Source organism: Girardinichthys multiradiatus, chromosome Y (genome assembly GCF_021462225.1).
Source record: "Girardinichthys multiradiatus isolate DD_20200921_A chromosome Y, DD_fGirMul_XY1, whole genome shotgun sequence".
NCBI lineage: Eukaryota > Metazoa > Chordata > Actinopteri > Cyprinodontiformes > Goodeidae > Girardinichthys > Girardinichthys multiradiatus.
Genome location: NC_061818.1, coordinates 37,072,839 through 37,099,921, shown reverse-complemented (window position 1 = coordinate 37,099,921; position 27,083 = coordinate 37,072,839). Strand labels below are relative to the sequence as shown.

The 27,083-nt window shown below is 38.5% G+C and overlaps 1 protein-coding gene across 1 annotated transcript; it reads left to right on the top strand.

Moving 5' to 3' along the window:
• Positions 1-3,807: 3,807 nt before the first annotated feature.
• LOC124864033 (myosin-4-like) lies at positions 3,808-26,123 on the top strand. Its single transcript, XM_047358639.1, has 40 exons — positions 3,808-4,309; positions 4,380-4,592; positions 4,703-4,846; positions 7,255-7,411; positions 8,929-8,956; positions 9,039-9,147; positions 9,233-9,325; positions 9,403-9,466; positions 9,552-9,650; positions 9,727-9,830; positions 9,926-10,064; positions 10,136-10,254; positions 11,100-11,249; positions 11,342-11,512; positions 11,593-11,899; positions 12,007-12,083; positions 12,173-12,260; positions 13,398-13,515; positions 13,587-13,710; positions 13,789-13,925; positions 15,572-15,827; positions 15,905-16,147; positions 16,221-16,397; positions 16,474-16,619; positions 16,760-16,850; positions 17,564-17,953; positions 18,032-18,158; positions 18,240-18,358; positions 18,449-18,645; positions 18,724-18,907; positions 22,137-22,302; positions 22,387-22,511; positions 22,598-22,906; positions 23,190-23,393; positions 24,693-24,818; positions 24,892-25,062; positions 25,161-25,265; positions 25,351-25,446; positions 25,530-25,661; positions 25,743-26,123. The coding sequence occupies exons 2-40, from the start codon at positions 4,389-4,391 to the stop codon at positions 25,761-25,763; spliced, it is 5,817 nt and encodes a 1,938-aa protein (XP_047214595.1). The 5' UTR covers positions 3,808-4,309; positions 4,380-4,388; the 3' UTR covers positions 25,764-26,123.
• Positions 26,124-27,083: the final 960 nt, after the last annotated feature.

The following is a 27,083-nucleotide window of genomic DNA, read 5'->3' as shown; positions in this document are numbered from 1 at the left end:
TCCCTTAAGAGTGGATACAAATTCTAGAATCATTTTCAGCTTTACATATAAATCATGTTCTTGACTCATTTAAATTTACATATGTAAATATTATACCTACAAATAAACATATAGGTTGTACTTAATGGCACACAGTATAAACATTATCTTATTTAAAGTCTACTGAGTAAAGAGTTGAAATAAGGGTCCTACCATGCTGTAGCTCGCCAGCCCGCCACCGGAAGAACGAATGAAGAGACAGAGAGGACTACGAGATGTCATTAGTGTCCACAGTCTTACAGAGTCTGCAGCTGAGAGACACAGAAACTCTTTGCAAATGAGTAGCTTTTCTCCCTCTCAGAACCATAAAGGCTTGACAGAAACACATGCTTTAGTTTTAATCAGACCATATAAAGGCCAGAGGTTGTCCGTCTGCACTGGACAAAACCAGGAATGCTTTGGGACACAACAAGAACATTTCTGTCTAACCAGCTTGTTCCGTTCAGTTAATGGAGTGGACTCTACATGTTCTGAAGGAGTGTCAGCCGGGTCAAACTGATAACAGACGAGTTCTGTCTCTCTCAGAAGAAGGAAGGCACTTGTGTCCTTAGCAGACATGCATGTACATGCAAAGTTACGAGCACATGTTACTGACTTATCTCATTTGTGTTTACAAATCAAGCTCTGTAAGCATATGAAATAAAATTCATGGCCCACTGAGGTTGGTGCATGGGTAAAAAATAAATTGGGTTTGTATGGGGTAAGAACGCTGTCAAAAACAATGTGTATGTAAAGATGAAAATGTGTGCATATTAGTTAATAGTTGTGCATAAGTAAAATCCAAAAGAGGTATTATATATTTTCTCTGTAAGAATACAAAATAAAATGTTACAGCTTCAAGAAATTACAAACACAAAGTTCAAGTTTACAGTTGTGGTTTATTCTTTATGAATACAATATGCTATAACAGTTTATGAATACAATATGCTATAACAGTTTATGAATACGATTTATTTTCTATGAGAATACGAATTTACATCAGCGACTTGGCGTCACGTGATCTCAGGCTGGTTAATGGAGCACAGAGTTAGTCGGTTCACGTTGCGCATGCGCTGTCACACTCCTCACCGCCAGTACATGTAGTCCCGGTGTTACGTCGATTCGCGTTTCCCCATCAGATTTGGTTTCCCCAGCGTCTCCTCGCCGCTTTCGCAGCAAAAAAGGCGCGTGCTTGTTCAATGTTCGCTGCAGGATAGATAGATAGATAGATAGATAGATAGATAGATAGATAGATAGATAGATAGATAGATAGATAGATAGATAGATAGATAGATAGATAGATAGATAGATAGATAGATAGATAGATAGATAGATAGATAGATAGATAGATAGATAGATAGATAGATAGATAGATAGATAGATAGATAGATAGATAGATAGATAGATAGATAGATAGATAGATAGATAGATAGATAGATAGATAGATAGATAGATAGATAGATAGATAGATAGATAGATAGATAGATAGATAGATAGATAGATAGATAGATAGATAGATAGATAGATAGATAGATAGATAGATAGATAGATAGATAGATAGATAGATAGATAGATAGATAGATAGATAGATAGATAGATAGATAGATAGATAGATAGATAGATAGATAGATAGATAGATAGATAGATAGATAGATAGATAGATAGATAGATAGATAGATAGATAGATCGATCTAGAGAGAGAGAGAAATATATATACATATATATATAGTATGTACACATAATATCATATAAGGTATGTAGAGGCTCAAAGAAGTTGTGCAGGGCAAACAAACTCTGCATTATTCCCTACTTAATAAAAGAACAATCACTCTTTGTTTTACACCTCTTCTCTCACAAGTCTAAAAATAAGATTTAAAAGAAGTTAAAGAGAATGTTATTATGAAATTTTGGTTTAAAATGTAGATCAAATACACCTCAGTGCAAAGACGTTGGAGTCAAATGAGAGTCTTATTGTAGGGAATTATTTGTACAAGCATAGTTCAGCATTGTCAGCCCGTCCACCTGTTGCATGCAAAGTACACGAAGAGTAAAGCAAGTAGACCATCTAAAATAAGCTTCACCTTGGAAGGCTGCAAGATAAACAGAAGAATTAACGGATAAAAATGGGAGGATCCATCTTGTGAGGATACAAGCACGTCAGCAATGACCCAAATGGTGCAGAATGGACTGACTGTATTGGTTTGGCAATAGCCCAAAGTTACATGTTGATAATCTGGTTGGTTTAGTCAGACTGTGTTGCCTACCCTTTGCTACACAGTTACTTTCAAGTTATTTATATTCTTTAATTTTGTAGCTAACTAGAAAGAAAGCCAGAATATTTCAATGTCCCAGGCATCAGACAGCAACAACAATGATCCCAAACATGCATTAAAGCTGGTTTTGGAATAGTTAAAGCTGCCATTTCTAAAAAAAACCTGCAGATTATAAGATCTTCAGTTCATGAGTTGTTCATATACAGTCCTGCCTAAAAAGATTCATACCTCTGTGAGATTTAGGTTTAAAGCAATATTTTTGATGTTTCTTTTAACTAGAAGAAGAATATTTATTATAATGTAAATAAAAACAGCTAAATTATATTTTTCAAAGTTGTTACATCTTTGTTATCTTCTTGGAGATGCCTGTCTAATATCTAATCAGAAACAACCTTGTTGATTGGGCCCCAAATTCTTTATTTAAATGATAATTGAAGAAAACATTAAAAGATCCAAATTAAGATTACATTCATGTATGGACTGGATCTCTACAAAGGATTTATAATTTATGACTAAGACTTTAAGCAATCATTGAATAAAAAATCTTAAAAATCATAACGCTGTTTTAGTACAACTCAGAATTTAAGTTAAAATGTGTCACTTTTGCCATGGTATTTTCTGTGTTTTTAAGCATTTTAAAAGGAAAACTGAACCAAGTTCAGAGAAAATTTGAGGGACCTAACTTAGATCCAGTCACTTACTTCACCTTGCTGTGACACCACAGCTACAAAACTTTATAACAAAGCCTTCAGCTGAAAGTCAGCCACCAACAACTGTCCAGGGTTATTGTCTGATCTGTGAAGATCACTGACCGTCCTCGCTCACCAGCAGTGCACAATGCTCTCCTCACACTGGCCTGTTTAGCTTGGAGCGCTGCCACAGTCTCATTATTAAAACAACTGTATCCCACTCAGGCTTTGATGGCCTTTGTTTCCGCTGCAGCTGCCAGACATAATCCTCTAAAAGAAATATAATCAATCCTCTTCAAATCCACTTTTAAAGGTTGTCCGGATACTAATCACCCCATTCTGCTTCATTCACAGAAATAGCTGGTTGGAACCCACTCATAACATGCTTTTAAACAAGTGAAACATTAAGCTTTCCTTATGCAGCAACTTTATTAGTAGACACTGTGGTAGAGGTTGAACTTCTTTGATTTGAAGGAACCAAAAAGCTAAAATGGCAAACATTTTAGTGGGGAAATTCAATTCAAGTATCTTCCTTTAACAAGACAAAGGGTCACACAAGGTTAATGCAAAGTGTTCTTACTTTTGCAAAAAAATATATTTTATTTAAATTTCACACTTAAATCCTGCACTAAGGAAAAAAATCCATCCATCCATCCATCCATCCATCCATCTATCCATCTATAAAGTTATGTCCAACAGCAGTCTTCAATTTCATTTATACTCTAAGGAAACAAAATATTGTACAAAACCATCATGTAAGCGACAGTATTTTTATTTGTGCAGCAGAACATTAAATCTAAGGTAAGAAACTGTAAAACACAAACTGATAACCAATGAACACATGCTTAAAATATGTCTTTTTACAAAACAGGAAACTGCACTATATTTTGTGAACTGTCACTGGTGAACGTTTTGGACAGAAAAGAGGACTCCATTTAAACTATAGGAGGAAGTAAAACCCAGGACTGTTGTGTTGGAATACTCAAAGCTTCAGTGTATGGTCCACCTGCCCTATTGTTCAAACTTTTATTCAGGATTTTTTATTTTTAAAATCTGATGATCCATGGCGTCAAAAGCTAAATATGGCAGTGCTGCTTCTTGTGCCTAATCCTTGACCCATCCTTGTGTACGAGGAGCAGCACGTTTGTACCTCTACCGGCGGATGCCCATGTAAAGGAGAAAGGCTTCTCGTCAAGGACAGAGCTACGGTATATAAACAAAGGGACAACTGCTTTGTTCTTGCACTCTGTAGCGACTACTGTGCAGCCTTTCTGAAAACCTTGAGGCAACTTGAGTGTTTCAGTTCCCATTCTGATAACTTGCAGTTTGGTAAGTATAGCAATGCTTTTCCATGCATGAAATAATCTATGTGCTGCTGAAGGTGTGGCGTTTGATCCAGCAGAAGAAAATGAGCTCTGATGGGGAAATGGCAGTTTTCGGCCCAGCAGCCCAGTACCTGCGCAAGTCAGAGAAGGAGCGAGCTGAGGCTCAGAACCGCCCGTTTGACAGCAAGACGGCATGCTTTGTAAGCGATGAAAAGGAGCTGTATGTGAAGGCTGAGATCCAGGACAAAGTTGAGGGCAAAGTCACCGTGAAGACCATTGATGATAGAGTAGGTGAACAGCAGGAATACACTGAAACACACCTCTGAATATGATCTATTACTTCTGCCAGAGCACGTTGTGTTTTCTGATCTTATCTACATTTAAATGTCTTTTCCAGACTTTAACTGTCAAGGAGGACCAGGTGTTTCCAATGAATCCCCCGAAGTTTGATAAGATTGAGGACATGGTGATGATGACGCACCTCAATGAACCTGCAGTGCTCTTCAACCTGAAGGAGCGATATGCAGCCTGGATGATCTACGTAAGTCACACATAAAATAGATGATTTTTCTCTGTGAAGACAGAAGGATTTAACTGCAAATATAACTGCAAGAAAACCTGTTAGTGAGGTTTAAAATGTTTTCCCATGCAACCCCATAATGAATTAGTTTTACAAACTGCTCTGAAAGCAGCTAAATCCATCTTTTTACAACTACAGATCAAAAAATCTAAAAATTGAAGTCATTTCAGTAAAAATATGTAAATAGTGCTGGATTAGAATGTATGCAATTGACTTTGGATCTGTCTATATGATCAGATTAAATGGAGTATATATTTTTGGATTTTGTGTGTTTTATTGTAAAGAACATTTCATGAAATCTTTATAGTGCATGTATGACATTCATAGATGTAGTAATATCTTTACAACAAATGCAATTTACAAGGCAAAAATATCTGATTTATAACAAAAAATATAAAATCAGATCAAACCAATACAATATATTGTTCTGGTTTACAAATGGACAGATTTAAATTCAACTGCATACTTTTTCCTTTCCCGCAATGATTAGCCTAAATATTCATCATATGCTAATGATGCCATTACTGGTATTCTGGTATCAGCCAGAATGAACTGTCTGTCGCTGCTGTCCTCCATCGCTTTTAGTGATTTGTACTGAAGTGGACATGAATAAAAATGTTTCTTCAGCTAATCAGAAGTGGAAGTAATTTCTGAAAAGGTCAAGTAAGACTAATGAGCTTCAGATTTTATGTAGGAACACATTTTTTGCAGAGCAGCATTTACTGAACCTCTGTTCCCTATCGAATCATTTGCAGAAAAAAGTCATGCATGTTTTCAGTTCTGGTTTTGTATACCGTACTAAATGTTCTCAAAGGAAAAATTATCATACAAGAAAATGTGTTAATAAGCTAGCCTTCTATCTCAATTTAACCCTCAATAGTGAATTTTAGGACTTTGGTATCTCTACTGGTGTACATTGCAAATGTAACACCAGAAGATTAACCTAGCAGGCTCGATAGGAACAGATTTATGAAGCAAACTACTTCAAACTGGATGAAAAAGTATAACTGACCATAAACTAAGGCTGCAAATGATGCAAGGAAATGTTAAACATCCTCGGTGATTAGAGGCCAGAATGCAGGTGAAAATCACAAAGAGGTGCAAAGCAACAGAGACAATAAATACAAAGACGATGAAAAATTATAACACACAATACTAGTAAAAATAATAGTAAAAAAAGTGATATATTGCATTATATAGTGTTATTTCATGTCATCAGGTTGTTTCTATTGTACTGTAAAGTTTTTATTTTCGTATTGCCTGGTATTGTATTATATTCTGTGTCATACATCATGATATCATGTCATACTATAACACACTCTGTCATGTTTATTACGTTACACCCTGCATCATATCATACTGCATAGTATTGTATCATGTATCATATATCATGTGTTATTTCATATCACATATCTTACTACATTGTATCATATTGTATCATTTCATTTCATATTGTGTTGCATTTTTTATAGTATCACAGTATGTTGTATCCAGTCATTCCATATAGTATTATATTTTATTGATCACATTGAATCATATAATTTCATATAGTATTGTGTCATTTTATTTTGTTCATATCATACTGTATGGCATTCTGTTATTCAATTAAATTCAATCTATTCATAGAGCACCAGTTCACAACAAGTCATATTAAGGAACTTCACAAGAACAAATAGGTCAAATCAGCTTAATCCAGTCATATAGATATATTTCTACTTTTGTAATATATTCTATTTATATAAAGAAGCCCCGATAATTGCATCAATCCTTCATCATGTACTCATAGTCCATGGTATTACTCTGTGTTGTATTGTATCATGTAATGTTGAAAAAGGTGTAAAACACCTTTAAAGAAGCACAAATTGATTAAAAATAATTTGTTCAACTGCTAAAAAAAACACAGAAAAGCTCAAAATATATCCAGAAATCTGTATAAAAAGTTATTTCACTGCAAGATGTTGATGCTTTTAATTTTATGTATGTTCAGTCTTGGTTTTATGTAAGAGATTACACATGGATTATTGAATTCAATTCAATTCAATTCAAAAATACTTTATTAATCTCAAAGGGAAATTAAATGTTGTTGTAGCTCATTATGAAGGTTTCTTCAAAGAGCCGTTGTAGATGCTGATGGCTGTGGGCAGGAAGGATCTCCTGTAGCGCTCCGTCTTACAGCAGATCTGAAGAAGCCTCTAACTGAAGACGTTCTGTTGTTGTAGGACAGTCTCATGAAGAGGATGCTCAGGGTTCTCCATAATGTTCTTCATTTTATGAAGAATCCGTCGTATATGTGCTCTGATTATTTTATATTGAATTCTGTATGACTTTTACCCACTGTGTGACACTTTTAAAATGTGTTTTCCATGCAGACCTACTCTGGACTCTTCTGTGTGACCGTTAACCCTTACAAATGGCTGCCAGTCTACAACCCTGAGGTGGTCCGGGCCTACAGAGGCAAGAAGAAGATGGAGGTTCCTCCTCACATCTTTGCCCTGTCTGACAACGCCTACCAGTTCATGCTCACTGGTAATCCAACAACAAAACCAGCACAAAAAGTTAAAGAATTCTTGTTTGTTTGTAACAAATATCCTGTCCAGGAGTGATGCTGAAAAACTAGTCCATGCATTTGTTACTTCAAGGCTGGACTATTGTAATTCTTTACTATCAGGATGTCCACAAAATGCAGTTAAAAGCCTTCAGCTGATTCAAAATGCTGCAGCAAGAGTTCTGATGAAAATTAAAAAGAGAGATCATATTTATCCTACTTTAGCTTCCCTTCATTGGCTCCCTGTTAAATCCAGAATAGAATTTAAAATTCTCCTCCTCACATATAAAGCCCTTAATGATCTAGCTCCATCATACATCAGAGTTCTGATTGGTCCATATGTTCCTAACAGAGCACTTCGTTCTCAGACTGGTGGTTTACTGGTGGCTCCTAGAGTCTCTAGAAGTAGAATGGGAGGCAGATCTTTTAGTTATCAGGCTCCTCTCCTGTGGAACCAGCTCCCAGTTTTAGTTCGTGAGGCAGACACCCTGTCTACTTTTAAGGCTAGGCTTAAAACTTTCCTTTTTGATAAAGTTTATAGTTAGAGTAGCTTAGGCTATCCTGAGCTATCTGTGTAGTTATGCTGCTATAGGTTTAGGCTGCTGGAGGACAAAATGACCACTTTCACCCTCTTCGCTACATTCTCACACTACTCTCCAATTTTGCATTATTTGCTGTTATTTCAGCTTTTAACCTTGTTCTCTCTTTTCTCTTCCTAGAAGCTACACCTGGCCTGGCTCTGTGTCTACCTGGGACACCTTTCTGGAGAGGGGCATTGTCCAAGCTTCTGCTGGCAACAACTTAATGTTCACCCTCTACCGATGATCCACATGGTCCTGTCTTTCAGTGTTTAACCCTTTCTCTCTCCTAGACATGGCGATTGACTGAGCTTTTACTGTAACTAATTATATGTGCTCTCTTTCAGACTCTAACCTTGAAAACTGGCTCAGAGTTTATCTGTTCTTTCTTTCTAGGTGAAACGACTAAAGGAGCTACATCCATTAACATTTACTTTTCCATCCCATAGAAAGTACTCCTGGATCAGTGCTTCTTTGTTCTTTTTGTGTCTCTGCTCTGTTCTCTCAAACCCCCAGTCGGTCGTGGCAGATGGCCGCTCACACTGAGCCTGGTTTTGCTGGAGGTTTCTTCTTGTTAAAAGGGAGTTTTTCCTCTCCACTGTCGCTACATGCATGCTCAGTATGAGGGATTGCTGCAAAGTCAACGCCAGTGACTGTCCACTGTCTACATGCTCATCCGGGAGGAGGGAATGTTGCAAGTCACTGACTGGATGCAATCTGCTGGGTTTCCTTAGACAGAAAAATGTTTTATCCAATTTGAATAAATAACTGAATCTGACTGCACTGTTCAATGGTTAGGATTAATAGGAATGTATGTACCTGTCTTTATGAAGTGCCTTGAGATGACATGTGTTGTGAATTGGCGCTATATAAATAAACTGAATTGAATTGAATTGAACATCCCTGTCCTCTGGTTTTAGATCGTGTGAATCAGTCAATTCTCATCACGTAAGTTTATTTAAGAGGGATGATTTTCTATTTTTGAGGCCACCGTGATAAATAGAGCTGAGTTTTGAATGTTTATTCTCAGTGGGGAATCTGGTGCTGGGAAAACCGTCAACACCAAGCGTGTCATTCAGTACTTTGCCACGATCGCCGTGGCAACAGACAAGAAAAAGGAGACCAATTGCAAAATAAAAGTGAGCACATAGAGACAGTTCTTTTGTTTTAATGAAAGCAAGGCGGGAGGGGTGTTAACACATTCACATGTTGACTCTTCATCAGGGGACTCTGGAGGATCAAATCATCCAGGCCAACCCACTGCTGGAAGCTTTTGGGAATGCCAAGACTGTAAGGAATGACAACTCGTCTCGCTTTGTGAGTCAGCCCGCTAGCTTTACTTTGATTAAACTGGAGTTTGATCAGCTTAAGATAACTCACCTTTTCATTTGTAGGGTAAATTCATCCGAATACACTTTGGCACGACTGGCAAACTGGCATCTGCAGACATCGAAACATGTGAGGTTATATTAAAAAGGACAGATGTGAATACAGTATGCTGCTTTGAAGCAGAAAATCTTCATGTTTTTCTTTTTTCTTAAAGATCTACTGGAAAAATCAAGAGTGACATTTCAGCTCAAAGCTGAGCGCAGTTATCACATATTTTACCAGCTCACATGCAACAAGAAGCCTGAACTTATCGGTAATGTTTTTCCTTCTTATTTGTCTCATTTTTTGTAATTTGTACAAACACTTGAACAGGATTTTCCATTCTTCAGATTTGCTTCTCATCACCACCAACCCGTATGACTTTGCCTTCATCAGTCAGGGGGAAATCAGCGTGAAAAGCATCAACGATGCAGACGAGTTAGTGGCAACGGATGTGAGTTGATTCTATATAAACGCAGGGTGCTCTTTGCCAGGTTTCAGTAGCTTTACATGTTGCTTTGCCTTTTAACCTTTTTTATTTAAACACAGGAAGCCTTTGACATCCTGGGCTTTTTGGCTGATGAGAAAGCATCTGTCTATAAGCTGACTGGAGCTGTTATGCATTACGGCAACATGAAGTTCAAGCAAAAACAGCGGGAGGAGCAGGCCGAGCCTGATGGCACAGAAGGTCGGGATGATGAAGTGCAGTTTATGATAGATTGGTTTGAAAACAGACGTTTAATTTGTCTGTCTTTGCAGAGGCTGATAAAGCTGCGTATCTGATGGGCCTGAACTCTGCTGACCTCCTGAAAAACCTCTGCTATCCCAGAGTAAAGGTTGGAAATGAGTTCGTGACCAAAGGGCAAAATGTGCAGCAGGTATCATCAAAATCTCTTCTCGTCTTTTAGTGATTCTTTGTTTCCAGGAGTTGTTTTATTATTTTTTTATGTTGACCTTTTGCCAATAATTTTGTTGAGAGCAAATAGTTAAACATACAACATGAATAATTTCAAATTAAGAGCTGGGGGTAGAGGTTCAGAGGGGTCATAATCTGCACCTCGGCCACAATCTTTTTTTGCTTATTAACAAGCCTCTGGTATATTTTTCACCACTCTTCTTGAGTTCATTTCATTTGGTTGATTCCCTGACATAAACCTGCTGTTAAAATATAGTTCACACATTTTTGAATGGGTTAAAATTGATACTTTGTGAAGGACATACCTGAAGCTTATATGTCCTTTAGCACCCCTTGAGTTTTTAACAGGCTCGAGGGCAGAGGTTTTAGAAGGCTGTTATAGAGGCTTAATGCCACCAAACCAGTTTTGTATGTTTGAAATCACTGTCCTGTTCGAACACCAAGTATCCATGTTTCAACCACGTGACCCTAACTTGACTGATATTTGCTAATGCCCATTTGAACAAGACAAATGCATCCTGGAGAAAAGATCTATGGACAGACGGGCCAAAATTGAGCTGTTTAGCCACAGTGACAAGAGGTTTGTCTGGAGAAGTCAAAGTGAGGCTGAAGAACTGACCCTTTGAGAAGGGTCAAGCATGGTCACGGCAGCATCATGCTGTGGGCTGTTTCACTGCCAGTGATCCTGGTGTGTTACAAAAAGTAAATGGAATACTGAAAAATGAGGGAAAAATGTGTTGCATTGGTCTGAAAGTTTAAACTTGGTCTTGAGTCAAAACTTTCATTTCATCTTTCCACCATCTTTAGGTATATAACTCCATCGGTGCTCTCGCCAAATCGGTCTATGAGAAGATGTTTTTGTGGATGGTCTTACGAATCAACCAGCAGCTCGACACCAAACAATCTCGACAACATTTTATCGGAGTCTTGGACATTGCTGGCTTTGAGATATTTGATGTAGGTGTTTGGGATTTATCCGTATGTTTCCCAGAACATAACTTTATACACTGTGACTTAATTTAAATATGATCTTCATCCTTTGTGTTCAGTACAACAGCATGGAGCAACTCTGCATAAATTGTACCAACGAAAAGCTGCAGCAGTTTTTCAACCACCACATGTTTGTGCTGGAACAAGAAGAGTATAAAAAGGAAGGGATTGAATGGGAGTTTATTGACTTTGGTATGGATCTGGCAGCCTGCATTGAGCTCATTGAAAAGGTAATGGCAAATCTTGTGTATTACACCGAAGAGCTTCGCAAGCTTTGTCATGCTATTTATAGGAATGTTTTGTTTTTAAGCCTATGGGAATCTTCTCCATCCTTGAAGAGGAGTGCATGTTTCCAAAATCATCAGACACTTCTTTCAAGAACAAACTGTACGACCAACATCTTGGCAAGAACAACTGTTTCTTGAAGCCCAAAGTGGTCAAAGGGAAGCCTGAAGCTCACTTCACTTTGGTGCACTATGCTGGGAATGTTGACTACAACATCACTGGCTGGCTTGAAAAGAACAAGGACCCGCTCAACGAGTCGGTGGTTCAACTTTATCAAAAGTCATCAAACAGAATATTGGCAATGTTGTATGCAAGCTTCTCTGGAACTGATGGTTAGTGGATTTATCATTTGGTTTGTTATCTCCTTAATGCTATAGTATATTTCATAAAATAATCTGGGAAAATCTAACATTTTGTTTGATATTTGTTATTAACGCAGATGCAGCTGGAGGGGGATCTAAGAAGGGATCCAAAAAGAAGGGAGCGTCCTTCCAAACAGTATCAGCTCTGTTCAGGGTAACAACATTCCCAACCAATCCTGTGCTTTACACCAGTCTGAAATTCAGAAATAAGATTAGAATAAAGACACCTGAATTTTCTAATAGGAGAATCTTGGGAAGCTCATGACCAATCTGAGAACTACTCATCCTCACTTTGTGCGCTGCTTGATACCAAATGAAACCAAAACACCAGGTAATTCTGTGGTTTTTGTGTTAGACACAAACTGAGTCTGTTTCTGGTGGAGGTCTCTTCCTGTTAAAAATAAGTTGTTCCTTTACACTTCTGCCCTGTCCATGCTTAGGAGGAGGTATGTCTATATGATTACACTGTATTGGACTGACTTAATTATCAGTCAGTCATTTTCTACCGCTTCTTCCATAGTGGGTCGTGGGGATGCTGGTGCCTATCTCCAGCAGTCTGTGGCCGGGAGGTGGGGTACACCCTGGGCAGATTGCCCGTCCATCGCAGGGCAACACAGACACACACAGGACAAACAACCATGCACACACTCATTCACACCTAAGGGCAATTTAGAGAGACCAATTAACCTAACAGTCATGTTTTTGGACTGTGGGAGGAAGCCGGAGTACCCGGAGAGAACCCACGCATTCACGGGGAGAACATGTAAACTCCACGCAGAAAGACCCCCGGCCGGGTGACTTAATTATATGTTTCTTAATATACACTACCGGTCAAACGTTTTAGATACACTTTCTCACTTAATGGGTCTCTTTATTTTTCTGACTGTTTACATTGTAGTTTCTCACCAGAGGCAACAAAACTGTGAATGAACACACATGAAACTATGTAGTAAATAAAAACATATTTATATTTTAGATTCTTCCAAATAGCTACTCTTTGCTATGATTACTGCTTTGCTCTCTTAACGCTCTCTCCATGAGCTTCATGAGGTGGTCACCTGAAATGGTTTTCCAGAGAGTCTTGAAAGAACTTCACAGAGGTTCATTGAGAGAAGGTCAAAGGTTAATATTTCAGTCATCACAGCAAAGGGCGACTACTGTAAGGAATCTAAAATATAAACATATTTAAAGTTCTTTTACAATTTTCCGTTTGCTACATAATTCCATGTGCGTTCATTCACTGCTTTGATGCCTTCATTGAGAATCCAGGTACAATGTAAATAGTCCAAAACATAAAGAAAACCATTAAATGAGAAAGGCGTTCTAAAACTTTTGACCTGTAGTGTAAATTATTTGTTATGTAAAGGGAATGAGGTGACAGCTGTTAACTTAAACTGGCGGAAAGTAAATAAGCTGAACTGACTTTTTTCCATATTAAGAAGACAGGAAATAATCTCTCTTGAATTAGGTGAAATGGAGAACCAGCTGGTTATACACCAGCTTCGATGTAATGGTGTTCTAGAAGGTATTCGGATCTGCAGGAAAGGATTTCCAAGTAGGATCCTATATGGAGATTTCAAACAGAGGTAAATAAATTGCCACATCTAAACATTGCTTAAGGTAAAGCCTCATACTCAGATCAAAATTCCTTTCTCAGATACAGGATTCTTAATGCCAGCGCAGTTCCGGAGGGACAGTTCATGGATAACAAGAAAGCTGCAGAGAAGCTGCTGAGCTCAATTGATGTGGACCATACGCAGTACAAGTTTGGACACACTAAGGTTTTTGTTTTTGTTTGTTTAACAATAAAAATACTGAGAGAAAATAACCAATACAGAAATAATGGTCTCTAATTTCAGGTGTTCTTTAAAGCCGGCCTGCTGGGTGCTTTGGAAGAGATGAGAGACGAGCGTTTAGCCCAGGTTGTGATGTCTGTTCAGGCTTTGTGTCGCGGATACCTCGTACAAATGGAGTATCAGAAGATGGTGGCCAGAAAGTAAACATGTTAACTGCTTTTAAGCATGAAGGCGAAACACATACACACATAAAAACATACAATGTATTCTCACAAGGGGCACCAAAGCACCACTCTTCCTATTAAACAGACAGAAATACAAACAGGAATGGCCTCAAACAAATCCCTAACAGTCATTGTGTAAAACTGAAAGTCATATCCAAAGTTTGTTGAACCACGATTGGGAGAACCTTCTAGTGGCCACACATGCACATTTTACAGTTTTTATTTCAGAGATGACAGAAGGTAAGAAAGCTTTCGAAAAGAAAGTCAGAGCTGAAAAGAATAGGAATGAATTTGAGTTTGAGTGCGCATACTCTGAACTTTGGGTTGATTTAATAAAAAAAATGTAAGTCCTACAGCATTAGGAGACACACTGAAAATATAGAAAAATACCTTTGAGATGATATTTAGATTATACAAGCAGAAATGAATTTATTGCCATGACAGTGGTTTAAATCAAAAGGTTGTGTTTCTATAGCCGGCTGGGCTTTCTCAATCCTTTCACCTAGATTCTATTATATTGTTTTTTGCTAATTTTACACACACTGTATAATGTACTGCTACCTAAAGTAATAGGAGAAAATTATTGATCGAGTCCTAAATTTTAATCAATTGTTTTCTATGGGTTCTTACAAAACTATGAAGCAAAAAGCAGACTGAAATGTCTATACAAATAAACAATATAGTTAAACACACTTTGCTTTGTTTTAGATTTAATCTTATTTATTTAAAGTTCAAACAGAAAGAGATAAACATATCTATTTAGAACTATGCAGAACTTTGGTAATTCTGCTCCAAATAGTTTTAAAACTGTGCACACAATTATTTTATCCCATACATAAATATAGGTTTGCATGTTTGCTTTAATTAAAAATATGATCCTAAAGACATTTTAGCAAATCCATGTAAGAATATAGAAATTCATAAATAAATACATAAAGTTTAAACACGTTAGAATGTAAATGTAGATTAACTACCTTTTATGTGAGATAAAAGTAGGCTAATGTCAAGCTAGATAGCAATTAGTTAGCATAACTTAGCATAAAGACTGGAGGTAGAATGCAGTGACAGCTAATGTCTCTGTCTTTCAAGCAAACAAAGCTGCTTAGCTTAGCTTAGTTTAGCTTAGTTTAGCTTAGCTTAGTTTAGTTTAGCTTAGCTTAGCTTAGTTTAGCTGAGCTTAGTTTAGCTTACTTTAGCTTATTTTAGCTTAGCTTAGCTTAGATTAGTTGAGCATAAAGACTGAAGATAGTAGATGGATTTACCAGGGCTGTTTTCTGTGTTTCTACCCGTATTTGTCAGATTTTTTCCTGCATCCCACAGTGGAAACACTCCTCTAAACTAATAAGTCTGTTTAGTGAAAAGGTATCTGCTTGTAAAACATTCTCAAAAGTGACATGTCCAGTGTAATGATTTTACCAAAGTTGAAAGAAAAACTGACAACAACCAAATGTAGAGCTCTTGAGATAATACGTTTCCTGTGTTACATGGTAAAAACAAAAATTCAGGTTTAAAATGTAATTTAAATGTGTTTATTTTATCCTCATTAGCTCTTTAAATGTGTAATCTGTAATGTTACTGAAGACATCAATAAAATGGCTGAGGCAGATGTTTTACTCCAACAGGGAGGCCATCTACACAATCCAGTACAACTTCCGCTCTTTCATGAACGTTAAGCACTGGCCATGGATGAAGATGTATTTCAAGCTAAAACCTCTTCTGAAGAGTGCAGAAGCAGAGAAGGAGATGGCCCAGATGAAGGTGGATTTCACTAAACTCAAGGAGGACCTGGCGAAATCAGAGAACCGGAGGAAGGAGCTTGAGGAGAAGATGGTCTCGATTGTACAAGAGAAGAACGATCTACTGCTTCATGTCCAAGCAGTAGGTTAAACCAAAGAGTGTGTTATATTCTGCTATGATTTATTTTCTCTGGTACTGATACGCAAACTGGATTTCAGGAAGCTGACAACCTACTGGATGCAGAAGAGAGATGTGAAGGGCTCATCAAAAGCAAAATTCAGCTAGAAGCCAAACTGAAGGAGGTGATGGAGAGACTAGAAGATGAGGAAGAGGTCAACGCTGAGCTGACAGCCAAAAAAAGAAAGCTGGAAGACGAGTGCGCTGAACTGAAGAGGGACATCGACGACTTGGAGCTCACCTTAGCCAAAGTCGAGAAGGAGAAGCACGCTGTAGAAAACAAGGTTGGCAGATAAATTACAATTGGATCAAGTACCTCAGGAAGACAATAACATTGTCCTTCTAATCCATGACTAGGTGAAAAACCTGACTGAGGAACTCCAGAGTCAAGATGAAAACATGTCCAAACTGTCCAAAGAGAAGAAAGCTCTGACAGAAGCTCATCAGCAAACACTGGACGATTTGCAGTCAGAGGAGGACAAAGTAAATTCTCTGACCAAAGCTAAAACCAAACTGGAACAGCAAGTAGACGATGTGAGTTGCTCAGAACAACAAAGATTATCGTGGTTTTCATGTACCTTTAAATGACTCTAAAAGTTCTTAATTGTAGCTGGAAGGTTCTCTGGAACAAGAGAAGAAGGTCCGCATGGATCTGGAGAGAGCCAAGAGGAAGCTGGAAGGGGATCTAAAACTTGCTCAGGAATCCATCATGGATCTGGAAAATGACAAACAGCAGCTAGATGAAAAGCTAAAAAAGTAAGATGTTAATGTTGTCCCCTTTAATGACCCCCCCCCCCCACATGATGTTGCATTTGGAGTTCAAAACATACACTTCTCAAAATAAAATGTGATTATATTTCATGCTAATGAACAGTGAGGTTTGGTTCATTTTGCAGAAAAGATTTTGAGTTCTCACAGCTGCAGAGAAAGATAGAAGATGAACAAGCAGTCAACGGTCAGCTGCAGAAGAAAATAAAAGAGCTCCAGGTGAGAAAGATCACATCAGATGAACCGTTTTCTTTCTGTGTTTACAGCTTGCACTACATCTGTTGCTTGAGGCTGAACTGGATGCTGTCTGTGGATTCGTTTGTGAAAATTTGAATGCTTTAAATAAGTAATTTCCCACATTTTCCAAGTTTCATTTCGTCTTACGGTGTGGTCAAAACTGGCCCACCGTCATTGCTAAGCTCTCCTGCTTGAACTCTTTTGAAAACATCATGAGTTCAGTTTTGTCCGTCCGTCTGTCCAGCTCACTGGAAAACTGAGTCTGGAAAGTCAAGGTTGGAATATTAAATTCCGACAAGAGTGTAGGAAGCCTGTAAACTGAAGACATCCCTGATAGCAAATGGTAAACTACGTCAAAAGAAACATAATATTTAGCGTAGCGTTGCTTTAACTATTCTCAAGATGCTCTTTTGTTCATTTTGATGCTCTCAATGTTGACAGTGTTGCAACTACTGGTGAAGCATTGGTATTTAAGCATTTTTAATGGAAATCAAAGAAAACTTGTAGAGAAACACATACCAATTTAAAAACATATTAGGCGTAGCACACGTTGGGGCTAGGTGTCCTGGACCATGTGGTAGCCAGAGCAGAAGATTAAAATTTTACAGTGTGGAAATGAATTTCTTCAAGTCTTCATCCTGGGTGATTGTGATATTTTGGCTCTCTAACTAGCATTTTATAAAATTTTTAAAAAGGCTCGTATTGAGGAATTGGAAGAGGAGATTGAAGCTGAACGTTCAACTCGAGCTAAAGGGGAGAAGCAAAGATCCGATCTGTCCAGGGAGCTGGAGGAGGCCACCGAGAGGCTGGAGGAGGCTGGCGGAGCCACTGCCGCTCAGGTCGAGATAAACAAGAAGCGTGAAGCAGAGTTCCTCAAACTGCGTAGGGACCTGGAGGAGTCTTCGCTGCAGCATGAAGCCACAACCACCACTCTGCGAAAGAAACATGCAGACAGCGTGGCTGAGATTGGAGACCAGCTGGATAACATCCAGAGAGTCAGGCAGAAGCTAGACAAGGAGAAGAGCGAGTTGAGGCTGGAGTTGGACGACTTATCAAGTAACATGGAAACTTTGGCCAAAGCAAAGGTTGGTTGTGAACTTTAACATCTAATTTTCCCCTCCTAGTCAACAGGGAAGTAACATTTCCCTTTTTCAAACTTCAAGATTAATTTGGAGAAAATGTGCCATTCACTTGAAGATCAACTGAGTGAGGTGAATAGCAAAGAGGAGGAGCATCTGAGGCTCATAAATGATCTTTCAAGCCAGAAAGCTCGGCTAACGACAGAAAATGGTGAGATTTTATTCATTCCACTCTAACCTAGAGAAAAATCTGATATCCTCATAGATACACTGATCTCTACTAATCCACCAGGTGAGATGGCTCGCCATCTGGAAGAGAAGGAATCCTTAATGTTACAGCTGACCAGAGCAAAGCAAGGCTTCATTCAGCAGATTGAGGAGCTGAAGCGACTTCATGAGGAGGAGGGGAAGGTAAGGTCCTAAAAATAACCATAGGCACCTTATATAATATATTATCTTATTATATTATAGTGATAATAAGGTTTCTTGCTTTCTGCTCAGGCTAAAAATGCGCTGGCACACAGTTTGCAGTCAGCTCGTCACGACTGCGAGCTCCTGAGAGAGCAGTATGAGGAGGAACAAGAAGCCAAAGCCGAGCTGCACCGCTGCCTGTCCAAGGCCAACAGCGAGGTCGCTCAGTGGAGAAACAAATATGAGACCGATGCCATCCAACGGACCGAGGAGCTAGAGGAGGCCAAGTAGGAATAATGTCCACATCGGTTCACAACAAGGCACTTTGCGGGGATTCTTATGACACAGTCAATGTTTTTCCACAGGAAAAGGTTAGCTCTGCGTCTGCAGGATGCAGAAGAAGCCGTGGAGGCTGTCAACTCAAAGTGTTCCTCTCTCGAGAAGACAAAACAGCGTCTGCAGGGTGAGGTGGAGGACCTGATGATGGACATGGAGAGGTCCAACACTGCTGCTGCTGCTCTGGACAAGAAGCAGAGAAATTTTGACAAGGTTTGATAACACACACTAAGACATTTTGTCTACACATTATCCAAGTGACTTTTAGTATGCAAAAACAGCTAAAGAACAACGACACAGGTACAGTTATAAAATACTTGGTAGAGACCAGACAGACTCATTCCAGGCACACCTAGAATGGGAGTGGAGCTAAAGTGTCATCATATAGTTGCAGGAGCATCGTACCGTTAAAGCAGTGTGACCAGTACTTGATGTAGGTTGTTGCTGGTCACAAGGGGGGCCTTCATGAGGCTGAATAGTTTCACTGTAGAACTGCTTCAGATGCGGGGCACATTTTTTTACAACATGATGTATGTGGGTGTCCAGAAGTTAAGAAACTGGGCCGCTGTGAACCCGCTCATGATTTAAACAGTTATTGCTTTTCTGCTCGTCCACCTATTTTGGACCATTACTTTTTCACACCTAACTTGGTAATTCGCCTATTCTGTAACTGTAGAAAACACAAGAAAACATAAGAAAATACTTAAACATTGCCTGAATTAAAGTGAATAACCTGAGGTTCAAAGTGTTGCCAAAATGTGGTTCAAGAAAAACAGCGTTTAGATTTTTTCCAAGGTGATATTTGCCACTTTTTTACATTTATGAATCAATATGAATCACTCTACAGCTCTGTTTCAGCCATGTTCCTTAGTATTTGTCAAAGCCATGTAAACTTTATCCCTAAGATGTCAACCTGGAAGAACATGGTTTGCATAATGACCATGTTGTGAATTATAAACAGGAGGGGTTCCAGAGTGAGATGAAAGCCACATCCACTACTAGGTGAAAGAGAACAGTCTTTCTATGCTGGATTGCTGATTGTTAGTTGTTTTGTGTCAAGCCACCAGGAATGAGGAAAAGTCAAGATTCTAAGATCTGACCCTTGGCAAATTAAATTTCAGCTTAGTGAATCTACACTGTTCGCTCTAAAAAGAGTATTTGGGCTGTAGTTCATGTTCAGAACTTATCTACATTAATCTTACTTAATTGTTTCGGGTTAGTGATGACAACTTACTTTGATATGTTCAATAACTTAAAAGTCACACATTTTCATCTGAAAGTAACTTTTTATTTTCAGTTCAAGTGAACCAGTTGAGTTTAATGCAGCTTTAGTATCCTAACAGAAGTGTGTTAGGTGGTGCTTACAGATGATTTGATGTAAAAAACGCATAATATCCCAGCACTAGCTGGCATTTTTATTTAAAAAAACTACTTGTGACTATAAAAATCTAACTCTCATTGGGTCTGGTGCGGTGCTGGTGGTACAGGGGGTTACACGTGAACCATGTATAGGGGCCTTACTTCTCAGCACTGGCTTTCAGGGGATCAAATCCCAACATGTTGAGTTTGCTGTATTCCTCTTCCCAGCTCTCTCCCCCCCCAATTTCTTGTCAATCTACTTTAAAGAAACATTTAAAAATAAATGTCACTAGTGCCTAAAAAGATACCCTTAAAAAGTCTGACTGTCATCAAAACTGAATTTCTGACAGGGACCCAAGCTAATCTATTGGCTACTCAGAAGGCAGCTATGACAAAAGGCAATTTTTCACAACATAAACCAACCCTGTGATCAGCAGTTTTTGATTATAATTTATAGTTGTAAAACATCACTGGTAACAACCAGTCTGCATAAAAATCTGGGCTTCAACAAGGTTTTGCATTCTTTGTGGTTAAGTAAATGTCACACAGTAATGTATCATTTAAACATCCCATGTCAAGTTTCATTATGAGGTTTGAGCTGTTTGATGTGATTAAATAAGCATGAAAAACTCTTCCAAAATCTAGAATGATGTTGTCAAAAATATTAAGTATTTATAAACACTCACAACCCCACTTCAGGAGAAAACCAATATCCCTTCTGAGTTTAATGTTTTAAAGTAAGGGCTGCATGGTGGAACTGCTCCCTTGCAGGAAGAAGGTCTTGAGTTCGACTCCTGGAGGGGGTCTTTATGCATGGAGTTTACATGTTCTCCCCGTGCATGCGTAGGTTTTCTCCAGGTACTTTGACTTCCTCCCACAGTCCAAAAACATGACTGTTAGGTTAATTGCTCTCTTTAAATTGCTCTTAGGTGTGAATGGTTGTGTGTCCCTGTGTTGCCCTGCGATGGACTGGCGACCCATCCTGGGTGTACGTTTCCTCTTAGCTGTAGGCTGCTGAAGATAGGCACCAGCTCCCCTGTGACCCTGTATGGAAGAAGCGGGTCTAGAAAATGGGTGGATGGAAGTTGTGCAAAACTGTTAATGAATTTGTAATGTTCTCACAATATAATTTCAAATGTTTCTTTTATGCAATGGAGATTTCCTTTTTAGCCAACTTGAATTTCTGATTACCAAGAAAATATTTTATACCTATTATTAAAACTAAAATAACATGCTAAAACACACATTTAAGATAAATTTATATTAAAGCTGTATTTTAATATAGCGTGAGTAATAATGTACATTTAAATAATTAGTTTTTTTATTTGGGAAAAACTTAATATTTTGTGTTGGGTTTCCCTAAAAATTATTTAAAGGCGTTTGAATTCTTTATTTGAAAGAAATTAAATGAAAATGAAAAATGGAAAAATTCTTCATGTTGAACAAACAAATGAATTAACTTGAATAAACTTAATTCAGTGACTTGTTACCAGTTGAAGCAATTCATTTAAGTTGGATCTCTCGTTTTAGAGTGTCGCAGTATTTCAGTTTAGCTCTTGTTCACATATGGACATGGTTATGAATCAAATCAATGTTAGCAATATTATTACACATTTGAAATAAGACATTTTCCTTTAACCTTAGTAACTATGGATGAACACCTTTAGCCGTACCAGTGGTTTCAGCTAGTCCAGCCAACAGCTCCCCAATCAAAACCCTTAAGGGCAAAAAACTGAATTTGGAGAACCAAGAAGAAATGTTCTTGTCAACATGAGGCTCGGTCATCCTACCATGAAGGAATGATTTTAAACTTCTACACATTTCCATGAAACTGTGGTTTGTTGCTGCTGTCTTACCTGAAACTGATGGTTTTATTAGCCTGAGGCTTGCTGGTATAACTCCAGTTTCACCAAGAGTTTAGAAAACATTTGAGTCAAGCTGCAGTGAGAAAACTATAACTTCTGTATTGAAGGCTACTTCACAGAACTTCACCTTAACGATTTAGTTAAGCAACCTTGGTCTGTACAGATAAAAGCACTTTGCTTTAACAGTGACAGAAGTGCATTTGCTTCTGTGTGTACAGGTTGTGGCTGAGTGGAAGCAGAAATATAAGGAGGGTCAAGCAGAGTTGGAATCCACTCTAAAAGAGCTCCGGTCATTGGGGACTGAGAACTTCAAGATGAAGAATGTCTTTGAAGAATGCCTGGAGCAGCTGGAGACCCTCAAACGAGAGAATAAAAATCTGCAACGTGAGTAAAAAGCCTTATTTTTGGTTCATACCAATGCTTTGTTGGTGGCAGATAACAAATCACCAGATTTTCTTTTCATTGCAGAGGAAATAATGGACCTCACAGAACAGCTGGGAGAAACGGGCAAAGCCATCCATGAGCTTGAGAAATCCAAGAAGCAAGCTGAGCAGGAGAAGTTAGAGGCCCAGGCTGCTCTGGAAGAAGCTGAGGTGTGTTAGAAGAAAATCAATAGCCATAAATAATCATGTGACTTCTTCCACGCTCGACTGAAACCGCATCTCTTTTATGAACTCAGGCCTCATTAGAGCACGAGGACTCCAAAATCCTGCGGATCCAGCTGGAACTAAACCAGGTGAAGTCCGAGGTGGACAAGAAGATAGCCGAGAGGGACGAAGACATCGAACAGCTAAAGAGGAACAGCCAACGAATCATTGACACCATGCAGAGCAATTTGGACGCCGAGGTTCGGAGCAGGAATGACGCCCTTAGAGTGAAGAAGAAGATGGAAGGAGACCTGAATGAAATGGAGATCCAGCTGAGCCACGCCAACCGGCAAGCATCCGAGGCTCAGAAACAACTGAGGAACATACAAGTTCAGGTCAAGGTGCGATATCTGTTCAGAGCTAGTAAGGAACTAGATATATTTGCTTTAAAACCAGGTGGACTTGTTCTCCGTCATGTTCTAGATTTCTGAAAAACAAGCTTCCCCAACCAGCTTTTTATGTTGATTTTATATAAAAAGGTCAGACTGGCACCATCATGTCATCCATCCATCCATACAACACTATTAAGTTAACATAATATTAAAATAATGACACGTAAAACGTGCAGGAACCCTGATAAAATACAATCCAGCGATGCATCTTTTGATAATTCTTGCTGTTCAGGAGCTCCAGATTCACCTTGACGATGCCCTGAGGAGCAACAACGACTTGAAAGAGGAGGTTGCCGTGTCTGAGCGCAGAAACAGCCTCATGCAGGCTGAGATGGAGGAGATCCGCGCAGCTTTGGAACAAACTGAGAGGAGTCGGAAGCTCGCAGAGCAAGAGCTGCTGGATGCCAGTGAGAGAGTGCAGCTGCTTCACTCACAGGTTCAGTATTTTCATCCATCCAATACATTTTCCCTGTAGTCCTTCGTCAGGTGAGTATGGATTTGTAGTGATTGATTGGACTTCTGCTCCATGGCCCAAAGCTGTGGATCTGGCTCTGAGACCATAATACCAAGACTCTGCTAAACCAGAGAAAAGAACTGCTTTCGTCATGGAGTCTAGCAACCTTTTAAATATAGTGAGCGCCATGTTTAAATTTCCCAAGTTAGTTTTTTCTGCCAAATTTATGACAATAACAATGAAAACACTAAACCTTGACATGAAAAAAGTCAGAATAGTACTGAAGAAACATCAGCTGCCAAACAGTTTATTTGAATAGCACTTGTCTGTTCATGATCATTCTAGGTTTCCACGTAGAACATCCACCTTTAGGGATGTATATAGCTGAGGTTTGCACTGCCACTCAGGAACAGCATGATAGAAAACAAAAACTTTAATGGAACGCAGGCTTTTAGTGTCATAATGATATTGCACCGATCTGGTTCTCTGGCTGTAGAAAACTGGGTCATCATGGGGTCTTTCATCAAGATAATGATCGAAAAAATTTGGCCAAACCAACACAGAAATAGTTACCAAGACATATTTCAATTCAAAATTCAAAAATACTTTATTAATCCCAAAGAGAAATTGAATGTTGTTGTAGCTGGTATTATACAGGTTTCAACTTATAAAATCAATCACGTCATCTCTTTAAAGGCTAATATTGTTTTAAGGCATCTGAAATATCTATTCTGATTTATTCCGGTTTTCTTTCTGATGACTATAAGTTATACCAACTAATTTGTGTAAATGTTTTCTAGTTTAAAAATTTAATGTAACAAACGCTGTCTATTATAGAGAAAAGAAGCTGCAGGCTAAGTGAAAGATGGAAACGAAGGGATCACAGGATGCATCAAAGCATATGTCCCGAACTGTAATTTTTTACTAAACTTAAAACGAAGTGGATCAAATTAAAAGGTTATTTGCTGATGCATTAACAGACTGAAAAAGTGGGATATTTTGGTTTAATGCATTTGACAGAGAAAGAAAACGAAAATCTTGACATTGGGGTTAGAGTTGGGTTAGATTATTGGTCTGAGGCCAGTTTCAATCACTGGCTGATTACGTTTTTGCACAATTAAATGTTGATTGCTTACCCACCCCCTCGCACTTTTAAAAATACTTTCCTACTGCTTCACATGTCAATGAAGTATAGAAGCTAAAGTTAGTTAGACTTTTACCTCTGACCTATAAGCATTTATCACAATCAGTGTGTTCCTGCACACCAATGTCTGCTTATAGAATACCAGCCTGCTCAACAGCCGGAAGAAGCTGGAGGCTGACCTGTCTATGATTCAGGGCGAGATGGACGACAGTGTCCAGGCAGCGAGGAACGCTGAAGAGAAAGCTAAAAAGGCCATCACTGATGTAAGTTGATTTATATATGTATTTCACCCTGTGGAAAGCAGCTGGCTTTTGGCTTTTACACCCAACTTTTCAGGCTGCCATGATGGCTGAGGAGTTGAAGAAAGAGCAGGACACCAGCGCCCACCTGGAGAGAATGAAGAAGAACCTGGAGGCAACGGTGAAAGACCTGCAGCAGCGTCTCGATGAGGCTGAGAATTTGGCCATGAAAGGTGGGAAGAAGCAACTCCAAAAGCTGGAAGCAAGGGTAAATTATTTCAGATCTCCAGCCCTCTGGATGCACTATAATCTAAGAGATGGACAGTGGAGACTTCAGACATGTGAGCTGTTGATCTTCTTCTGCAGGTCCGAGAGCTTGAGAATGAGCTTGAAGCAGAACAAAGACACGGGTCTGACTCTGTTAAAGGTGTTCGCAAACTTGAGCGCAGGATCAAGGAACTAACATATCAGGTAAGAAGAACCTCTAATTTTAGAGAACTTTTCAAAAGATAAAAGATATGAGGATCCTTAATTTCCCTTCAAAACCACAAACCAGTCTGAGGAAGACAGGAAAAACATGATGAGGCTGCAGGAGCTGGTGGACAAACTCCAGCTGAAGGTTAAAGTGTACAAGCGCCAGGCTGAAGAGGCTGTAAGTAACCTATCACTATGTTCTGTCGGTTAAAGAGGCATTTGCGCAGATTTATTGTTATTTTTTTAAATTGAGTTGTACAGGAAGAGCAAGCCAACAACCATCTGACTAAACTGAGGAAGGTGCAGCACGAGTTGGAGGAGGCTGAAGAGCGGGCAGACATTGCTGAGTCGCAGATAAATAAAATGAAAGCAAAGAGTCGTGATTTGGGCAAGGTGTGGAATTCATATAGTACACCAAAGGTAAACTGTTATAAAGTTATGCAGTTACTTTATGTTTTTTCATTTTTTTTTCAGCCAAAAGACAGCGGAGAGTAGTCAACATGGGCTGCCATGAAGACAACAGATCCTTCTCTGTTTGAAACTGAGTTAGTTTGCAACATACTCCTAACCAAAGGTGTTTTTTGTTTTTAGTTAAAGTCATTTTGTGCAAAATTTAATCTGATAATGGATTATTTTAGACTTTATGCTGATTACAGTTGGAATAAGTGCTTTACTCCAATATGCCATCTATTGCAGAGGTATTTTTCTACCACCAGAGGGCACTAAAGCAGTGTACGTTCATATTTTACACATCCTGACTTTAAAGGTGGAGCAGTTATCTTCAGGAACTGCTTTCTGTGTGTGTCATAGTTGTTGTATGTTGCCTTAAATGCATTAAAATATACATATGAAAATGATGTATTATTTTTATACTTATTATATCACTGTAGAGACCCTAAACCAGAACCTACCTAACCCATCCATGCATGACCACAGCAGAGATACCTGAGTGTGGAAAGCCATGAAATTTTGAGGAGAGAAATGTGATGTAATTGAAGAATTTTATTCCAACAGTATCTTAGGATTTTAAGCCACTGGCAAATTGTTTGAAGGTGTTTACACTTCCGCTGGGACAATTGATTTTCCTAATGTTTAACAGTGTGACTGCTATTATAGTATCAGAGGTTTACAGCTTCATTAATTACAATTTTATAGCTGTAAATTGCATGTTAAATCCAACAAATTTATGTTCCACATTTTCAGGAGGTGATTTTATTTGTTTTAGAGTGTAATCGCAATGAAAATCACCACTGTAGACATCCGCTTTCTGTCTCTATTACCACAGAATCAGGTGAACACAGAGGCTTGTGTCAGCCACATTCATTCACCATTTTCACCATGTTAGGAATGATTTTACTTAGGTTTTAGAGGGTAACCATAGGAAAAAGATTCCTTGCTGTGAAATACCTCTTTGTTACCCTGATAAGAGTGGGTTCTCTTTCTCTGCTACCACAGACTCAGATGCACACAGAAATGTCTTCATTCAAATTCATTTAAAATGAAACAAAGTTAGTTTCAGATTTTCTAAAACTGTCAAGTCATTTTGCTTACTTTTTATCAATTAGTCAAGCTTTATTTATGAAGCGCTTTACACACCCAGAGTGACCAAGGTGCTGCACTGATCAATAAAATTAAAGAAATAAAAAATATGCAATTAGCAATAAAATAAATCTACACCAAAACTAACAGAATTAGAGCAGTTAAAACAATAAAAGATTAAATAAAAATATCTTAATAAAACCAGCCTGATACTTTGCATCAACTGGAATTAAAAGCCAAGTTAAAGAGTCTTTAAAAGAAACATAAAATCATTCA